The sequence below is a fragment of the Rhagoletis pomonella genome, unplaced genomic scaffold (assembly GCF_013731165.1).
Source record: "Rhagoletis pomonella isolate Grant_MI unplaced genomic scaffold, Rhpom_1.0 Rhpom_scaffold_00003, whole genome shotgun sequence".
Taxonomy (NCBI): domain Eukaryota; kingdom Metazoa; phylum Arthropoda; class Insecta; order Diptera; family Tephritidae; genus Rhagoletis; species Rhagoletis pomonella.
In genome coordinates this window covers 6,887,540-6,897,066 of record NW_023458557.1, presented here as the reverse complement: position 1 = coordinate 6,897,066, position 9,527 = coordinate 6,887,540, and the positions used below count along the sequence as shown (strand labels likewise).

The 9,527-nt window shown below is 41.1% G+C and overlaps 1 protein-coding gene across 1 annotated transcript; it reads left to right on the top strand.

The window, feature by feature from the left end:
• The first annotated feature begins 7,125 nt into the window (after positions 1 to 7,125).
• LOC118736002 lies at positions 7,126 to 7,938 on the top strand. Its single transcript, XM_036466107.1, has one exon. It carries the CDS (start codon positions 7,126 to 7,128, stop codon positions 7,936 to 7,938), a length of 813 nt encoding a protein of 270 aa, XP_036322000.1.
• Positions 7,939 to 9,527: the final 1,589 nt, after the last annotated feature.

Genomic DNA, 9,527 nt, shown 5'->3' with positions numbered 1-9,527 from the left:
ACAACCACATGATGTAGTGAATTGCAGCGGAATAGCTGCGCTTGATTTTGTTGGCATAACAAAAATGAAAATAGTGGAAAAAAAGCAAACGATAATTTACAAGGCGTACTTAGCACGGTGCATAGGCAACTGGCTGAGTCAGTGGGATCGTCGGTTCGAATCCTACTGAAAGAAGTCTGATGAGGAAATGTGGTGATTTCCGAAATAGCTATCACTTCTACCATTTTTTCAAATTATTGTTGATTTTCCACAATAAATTTACATTTAAAAAATGGCCTCGAGCTCAATATAAATTGTTGAATATAATAAATTGAAATTGAATATTAGGAAGTAACTTATGTACTTCTTTGGTTATTATAAAAAGCTGACAACATTTATTGGACAAGATCTTTTAATTTAGTTGAAAAATACGTTATGTACCTAATACAAACTTCTGTACAAGTCGTTAGAGCAGTCGAAAATACATACATATATTATCATAATAATGTAAACCATCCAAAATGTATGTACATTTGCATGAAAATTTGGCCAACTAACTTATGACAAACCGATAGTGGTACTGGGTGGCGCCTAATGAGCTATATAGTTTGAATTCTTTATAACAGTTTTTTTGTTTACTCTTTGCCAACGGGATCCACGCCTGGAAATGACCTGCCTGCAGCGTTGCCGAAAGCTTTTGCTGAAAAATAGTCATTTTACCTTGAAAAAATCGTAATTTTGGCCAAAAAAACCTCAAATTTTTGGTTATAATACTGGGTGGCGCCGAATGAGCTATATGGTTTGAATTCTTTTTAAAAGTTTTCTTTGGGGATATTTGAAAGAAAGAGTGTACGTTAACAAACCAAGAACCATTCTCCAACTCCAAACCAACATTCGAAATGAAATCATGGCCATTACACCCGAAATTCTGCGAAAAGTTATGAAAAATATGCTAAAAAGAGCACGTATGTGCGAAGCAGAAAATTGACATCACTTACAGGATATCATTTTCAAGGCTAATTGCAAAAAACTCCCCAATAAAATACTGTGTTAAAAAAAAAATAATAATTATAATAATCGCATAAATAAAGAGTTATTAACCATATAGCTAGTCGGGGCCACCCTGTATAAAGAGGAGCACAGAGGAGGCCTTGTTTTTTCTTTATCTTGATACAATAATATTGGAACTACAAAATAGTCATATTTTCAAACCTTGCAATCGCTTGCACTTTTTTTAAATCTTCGGCGAAAATGTTTTTTAATAAATAAAATCTTTCCTTTTAAACGAGATGTAACTTAAAGGAAATTATCTTCAACTCCCCTTTTCGGTTGTAAACGTAATATAGAAAAACAAATAAAAGCAAATAAGGGTAACTGAAATTAAATGAGATTATAATCTCCAAGAAATGCACGTTTGATCAAATGACTTTATTTTATCGAATTTTTTTTTTTTAATAATTTACTTACTTTGGTAACGTCATACGTTAAAAGTACCATCATTTCTGGATAATTTTCTTGTTTTGTCATGACTTACATATTTTACTGTAAATATGAGTGATGGTTTATTGTTTTTGCTCATGTCAGAAATTTGATTTAAGTGGCACTAAAATTGAGTTCTGAACCATAGTGCGTTATGAAAAAAGCATCATTCAAGCATTCAAAGCATTGATTCAAAAAAATTTGGTGCTTTCAGTGTGGTAAAACGCTTTTTCAACAAATTTTTGGTGCTTTTTGAAATACACAAGTTGGCAACACGGGCGTGAGTAGTTCCGCTAGCGTGGTGAAGTCCCGACGCCGAATGTATAATAAGTAGTCGGGGTGGCTCTTCAGGAAAATTCTTTCCAAACACTGCTCCCTGCTGTATCCGGCGTCTCTCATCAGGTTTTGTATCGCGATCACGTAGTCCTTATACTTCTCCGGTGGGTACTGTCTTCTCTGCCGTATGTCGTCCTCGAGGCGTTCGAAATACCGGGCTGGCCGAAAGAAACGTAGAGCGGTGCCGCACAGTAACTCCGGCATGGTTTTTGGCAGGAGGTCTTCGTTCGAGGCATACACCTCTGCCAGCTACTACAATCGCTCTACAAAAGCTAGCGGGTCTCGTCCACCGTCATATTTCATTGACCACTTCCTTACCTGGTCGATGATAGGTGCAACCTTTGAGTCGGTACCTAGTTTTCAGGGTTGGCTGTACCTGCGCTCGGCCTGGCGGTTGCTGGTGCGTTGGAGGCTGGTGTGATAGAAGCTGGTGCTGGTGTAGCGGTACTGCCAACTATCTCTGAGTCATGTTTTCCATACGAGTAGTCGTACTTCCCTTACGTTCATCTGGTGATACTGGCGTCTTCTGCTCATCCTCGTCTTCCGAGGCAGCCTCGCTGTCTCTGTTGGTTATTTCCATTGCCTGGAATTTGGCGTGGATCTCCAGATCGGAGAGCGCCTTGGCCGCCAATGCCGTTATATGCTTGCGTATTTCTTGCGTTGTACGCGCGCATTCAAACCCCAATGCCTGTGCAATGGACACTAGTAGCTCCTTGTGTATATCATCCAGCCACGCGGTGTTGACTAGCTCTGCCATTTTATTCGTCTAAATTTTCTTTGCACGTGTACGATTTGCCGATTTGTGGTTTCGGGGCTCTGGTGAATCGTACTTTATTAGATTATTCTCTTACTTACTATCAAACATATAACAAAATAACAACTGGAAATATTCAGTAGCGTCACTTGCAGTGGCTAAGTAATGGTTTCTTGTTCCGTTACGAGCCCGTTAGGCTGTAGGGGCGTGGCTTTAGTACTGGTGGGCAGCGCACTGCTGATGCCGATGAGTGGCGCGCTGCTAACGTCTATAAGTGGTGCTCTGACCGCGTCGGTATGTAGCGCTCTTGAATGTGAGTTTCGCTCTGGTCGTGCCGGTAAGTGGCGCTCTAACAACGTCGGTGAGTAGCGCTCTGGTGACGCCGGTATGTGGCGCTCTCGCAATGTCGTAGAGTAGCGCTCTAGTCGCGTCGATGAGTTGTGCTGTGACGTTGTTGACAAATGGTGCTCTGATCCCGTTCTGAGGTCGATGGCTAGTCGCGCTCTTGGCCGCGTTGATGAGAGGTGCTCAGTTAACGTCGTTGAGTAATGCTCGAGTCGCGCTGATGAGTGGCGCTCTGGAGGCGTCAGAGACCAACGGCCTTATTGGCCCTGCTGATGGCGCTCGTCTGGCGGCAGTAAGTAGCGCTCTTGTTGGCATCCCTCTGCTGACGGCGGTAAGTGGCGCTCTTGTTGGCCCTGTTGACGGCGAGCGGTGATCAAATCCGGTTTGGTGCTCCCTACTTCCGGGCGGTGATGTCTTGTGGTGTGATCAACGACGCACAAGCAATCCCTCCGTTCGGTCGTAGTTATTTAGCTCCCAACTCGTACTTACGGCTCCCTATTACTGAGTGGGGATGTCTTGTATTGTATCAACGACGCGCAAGCAATCGCTCCTTTCAGTCGCAGGTGTTCAAACGCGACCACAGCTCCGTGCTGACTGACTCTCTTTTGGCTGTGTTGTATCTTTAATAGGCTATGTGCTTGATGTTGCGTGGTCGCGCAGCTACATGTTGATTTGTGATGTTGCGTTGTCATGGCAACGAAGGCTGTCGGGTGTTGCTAGTTGCTTTTATGGCGGGTATTTGTGTGGGCCAAAATCCTCTGGGATATTTGGTCCTCACAATATATGGTTACGTACAAGTACATGGGTTGGCAAAATAGGCACAAACATAATAATAATAATAATAGATTGGCGCTTACACATATGTTAGTATTTGGCCGAGGTTTTCCTCCGATTTATCGTGTGCTCCTTGATGTTATCACACAAAGGGGAGGGACCTGCAGTTTACGCTAACTCCGAACGACAATTGTATTTTTATGAGAAGATGTTTTTCACGGCACAAATACACTCGGAGGTTTGCCATTGCCTGCCGAGGGGCGACCGCTGTTTAAAAAAACCTTTTTGTTAAAGTTTTTTTGCGATGTTGCTTTGATCAGGGCTTGAACCCAGGCGCTTCGAAGTGGAAGCGCGCACTGCCTACCACTACACCACAGCGGTACAAACATATATAAAATGCTGTATAAATAAATGTATATCAAATTGTGAGTATATAAGAGCATTGGACGGCAGCCGCTCTTGAGCGACACCAGTTTCTTACCACGAACATTTAAGTGGTGGCCAGATCTTTTGAATTCTGAACACTAAGGAATTGCATATTAAACAAACGAAAACAGTTTCCTATTAGTTTTAAGATCTAAGAAAGCCGAAAAAATATAGTATGGTATATTTGTACATGCTTTGTCAGGTTTCACATAACCAGGATGAGTAACCTTGATGACAGCGCAAGTAATGAGTTTCAACCCTCCAACTCTGCATCCCTTTTGCAGTAGTTCAGAGAGAGTTCTGAATTTTGTAGGGCGGAACTAGCGATTGGCCAGACTGTCTCTAAATTTTTCTGCAGGGTACATACATACATATGTGTACTTTCAACCAAAATAAAATCGTAAACTACTTCTGTTTAACCTATTTACCGTATTCACTTTTGACGAATTCAAAGGTAAAACAGATGAATCCGCAGATACAGTTTTTGAAGTCTTAATGCGGAAATACAGATTTAATTGAAAAAGTCAGAAAACAAAAGTTGTGACGGTGTTTTAAAATTTTGGGAGAAAGCTAAAATTTTCCACTTCTTAGAATGCTTTCAAGACAAGTTTTAAACATACCAGCTATTAAGCAACTATTAAAAGATTTTTTTCTGCGTCATGCAGAATTCTAGATGAAAGACGTACACGATTGGTGAAAACCTTGACAAAATAATATTTTTAAACAAAAATATAAGATAATGTCATTTTAAAATTATATTGGATGAATATTAATGAGAATTCTTTTCTATGAAATTTGTAAAAAAAAAATAATGGTGCGTTCATGCCAGGCAAGGTGTTTGGCACATCTTTTGTTACAATGCCTGTGCGATAAAGACTATTTATATGAAATGATATTTATACATATAATTAAAGTCTCAAATTGAAAAAAAGTGTCAGTAAAGAAGCGTTCGTGAACGTGATTGGAAAAAATAAAACAGATGTTAGTGTGGGTGATTTACAAAACCATCAACGTGAGCGTGCGTGAACGTCAGCCAAAATCACTCATGCGCCCATCTCTAAAATGGACCACACTAAATGCTCCTTTTCATATAAAAACTCGTACGTGTCCCACCCGTGACAAACGTTATCCCACCCGTGACAGAGGAATCTCGTTTTTTTTTTTTTAATACAGCAATAATTTTTTTGTAGTTTTTGCTTTGCATGAATTCGTGGTTCTTTGCTTTATTATAAGACATCAGGTTCACACAGAAAAGTGAAAAAATTAGCAGATATATCTTCTCCAAAAAACAAATTCTTTTTTTCCCCCACATGTGAGAGAAGAAATAAATTTTTTCTATATAAAAGTAAGCTGAAATTTTTTTCGTATTTTGTAATAACTGATATAATAGTCAAATAGGTGTAGTTTTATCAAAATGTAGAATTGTTGAGTACTTTATAATTGAATTTAAACATGAAAGACCATATTTGCTGTACAAATGTCCCACCCGTGACGTTAGAATCGCCCATATGTATATGCACGTTTACATGCAAGTAGGCTAATTCCATGATTCATGATAGTGGCATTAGAGTTTTGACACTGCCTAACGAAAGGTTTCACACACACAGCGTATTGCAACTAAGGATGTTTCGAATGTCATATATTTCACATTCGCGAATTCGAATGCGAATGCGAATTTCAAGTGAGAATGCGAATGTTAGGAATAAAAAGCTATAATCACCCTAGTCATCGTTTTCATTACTTTAAAATTTTGTAAATTTCTAAAACATTGAACGAGTGCTTAACCTACATATACAGTGTTTTAAGGGGCATATTATATCTCAAAAAAGTAATTTCACTGCCTTTTCTCCCACAAGGCGATTTCTTCGAAGCTTGTATATAAGGCTTGCTGCACTGAACAATAGCTTACTTGGAACGCTGGCCGGTGGACAGGGTTGTCGTTTTGATCCATATACTTCAAATGTGATACGTGTTTGTGCAAATTTTTGAAAGATACTGTAGAGTTAATACTATTTACTATTGTACTTTGTTCATTTTTGTACTTTGTTATTTTTGAAATTATTGAATTAAGTTCTTTTTCAATTAATGTAAATCAAAAAGAAAATTTTTGATACTTCAGAATTTTGTTTTCTTTGAAACTTAAAATACAATAAATTTAAATTAAAATTTTGTGAAAATGAAATTCTTTTAACTACACCACAATTGGCGATCCTGCCAGGAGCAATATAAGAAGTTCATTGAAATCTATCATTTTTGCACCTTCCGTTGTGAATATCAATGCAATTATTTTTGTATAATCATCATTTCGAGTTCCTTGGAGACGCAAATAATTCAAGACTTAATTCATTTTTTCATCTAAACGCAATATGGCATTGATCAAACTAATATAAATGCAGCAGATTATCATTATATATCACGTCGGTCCTCCAGAAGTAGTCTCAGTTTAACCAAGATCTACAGCAACAACAGCGGCACAGTGAGCACAAATGCAGCATAAGTAACAACAAAAACTCACTTAAAATATCAGAGGCGTCAATATCATACGAACAGTCAATCAAACCATCAACTGAGTGTCAAGTTGTATGCGCGCCCACAGCGTCTATTCGTCAAGGCATTCATTTACAAAGATAACAGTAGTTCGGATATACGCATATAACTAATTACAACCGCGTCGCAACAAATTGGTCACAATTTCTCAGCTGCCATAAGGCAACAACTCAAACATTTAAAAAATTGCAAGTAAAATATATGAAATATAAGATATACATATATATATATATGTAGGGACCAACCCTAACACTTGTCGCAGTAGTAAGTGGCAACACCAAAAGCCGCAGTAGACGAACAGAGCTGTTTGACATTCGTTTGTACTAACTGAAACCAACTTCATTCATTCAACGTATTTTCTAGCGACGCTAGTAAAGTCAGAATTTTCCGTGTATTAAAGCAACTTATATTTGTTTAATTTCTAAGTTAATAAAGACATATAGAAGTAACGATTCTATAACTGGTGACCCCACTAAGAACATAATATGGTGAACGTAGGTGAAGATAGGTACGAAGACGCTATCACTTCTTTCCACATGGCACGGCTCTCCATCAAACCGCCACCGTTCTGGAAGCCTGATCCACGCTTGTGGTTCGCACAGGTGGAGGCGCAGTTTGTGCGAGCAGGTATTACGGCCGATGAGACGAAGTACTACACAATTGTAGCTGAAATTGATTCAGCAGTTCTCACTCACGCTACCGACATAATTTCATCACCACCTGTTAGTGGCAAGTACGACGCACTAAAGCAAAGACTGATTACTGAATTCGGCGAGTCGAACGAAAAAAGGCTCAAACGCTTATTTGAAGGCTGCGAATTGGGCGAGAAGAAACCCACTACTTTGCTTCGTAACATGAAAGACTTAGCAAGTCAGCGAGTCGATAAACACGTTTTGAAATCATTGTGGCTGCGACGTTTGCCTGTGCAAGTGCAGCAAATTTTATCAACGCTCGAGGGTGATATCGAAGCTTTGGCTAAGAAAGCCGATAATATCATGGAGATTTCAACGACAAATGGTAACATAGAGGTCGTCGGTGTACCCAGCGAGGATTCATTACCTGCTATTGCGGATTTGATAAGCAGGCTCGATCGCCTCGAACGTGGCAGCAATAACGGCAAGGTCAGGGAGGAACGGAACCGCAGCAATGCAGTTTCGGGTACAACGTCATCTACCAGTTCGCGCAGGACGACAACTCAACAAGCACACGACACTTGTTGGTATCACCGCACTTTTGGTGAAAATGCAACACGATGCCGGCAGCCATGTGCTTTCGGTCAGAAACGTTCGGAAAACTAATCAGTCCTCCGTTCAAAGCGGCTCCTGCGGAGGCTGATAATAACTGCAGCCGCCTTTATGTCCGAGATAGGACATCTTCACTAAAATTTCTTGTAGACACCGGTGCGGAGATATCAGTGGGACCCAAAAGTTGTAACGACAAGCGATCGAGGGCGACTATGAGGCTGGTAGCTGCAAACAACACGCAAATTAGTACCTACGGTACTAAGCGTATGGTGTTGGACCTAGGTTTGCGGAAACAATTTTCGTGGTTGTTTGTAATTGCTGACGTAGGGTACCCTATATTGGGTGCTGATTTTTTAAAACATTTCGAGATTTTGTTGGACATGAAGAGTAAGGCGATTATTGATAGAACAACGAGCGTACGATCGATTTGTCAAATCATGAAACTACCTTATAGCATCATCTCATTAAGAGGGGTAAGTTTATTTCAGCAGATATTAGCGCAATACCCCGCGCTCACCAAACATTTCACCCCGGGCGGACAGAACTTCGACAGCCGTTCGACATTTCATTGAGACGAGAGGGGCCCCTGTGGTACAAAAAGTGCGCCGACTCTCCCCCGAGAAGCTCGCACTTGCAAAAGAGGAATTCGAGTATTTATTAGAACGAGGAATTTGCCAACGCTCGAAGGGCCAATGGGCTAGTCCTTTGCATATGGTGCAGAAAGCGAATGGAAAGTGGCGGCCTTGCGGCGATTATAGCCGGTTGAATGCGAAGACCTTGCCAGACAATTATCCGGTCCGCCATATTCAAGATTTCGGAGGGGACTTGTATGGAAAAACTATTTTTTCTGTAATTGACTGTAAAAAGGCTTACCACCAAATCCCTGTACACCCAGCAGATGTTCCGAAAACCGCCATCCTCACCCCATTCGGCTTGTTGGAATTCAGGTATAAGACGTTCGGGCTTAGGAACGCAGCACAAACGTTCCAGCGTTTCATTGATGAAACAGTAATGGGATTGCCGTTCGCCTTCCCTTACCTCGATGATGTCCTCGTCGCCTCCACGTCACCGGAGGAGCACGCGACACATCTCCGTCAGCTTTTTGATCGCTACCGAGAAAAGGGCTTAATTATCAACAGTGAGAAATGTCAGCTCGGCCGGGAGGAGGTAGAGTTTCTGGGACATCTAGTCTCATGCAAAGGCATTAAACCGCTGCCTCAGAAAGTAAGGGGCATCATATCATTGAAGAAACCGAAGGAGGTTCATGAGCTGAGGAGATTTTTAGGGGCCGTCAACTTTTACAGACGTTTTTTACCGCACGCTACCGCCATCGAAGCGCCACTTCAGCGACTCATGGGCCCTTGCAAGAAACACGACAGGACAGTTATTGCCTGGACAGTAGAGGCGACGGAGGCTTTTGAAAATCTTAAGAGGCAATTGGCGGAGGCTGCATTGTTAGCTTTTCCGATGAAGGGCGCGACAATCGCTCTCATGACCGACGCTTCGGATATCGCTGTAGGTGCCGTTCTTCAGCAACGAGTGAACAATGTTTGGGTGCCGTTGGGTTTCTACTCCCAGAAGTTTACACCAACTGAGAAACGGTATAGCACATATGACCGAGAGTTACTTGCCATATATAAATC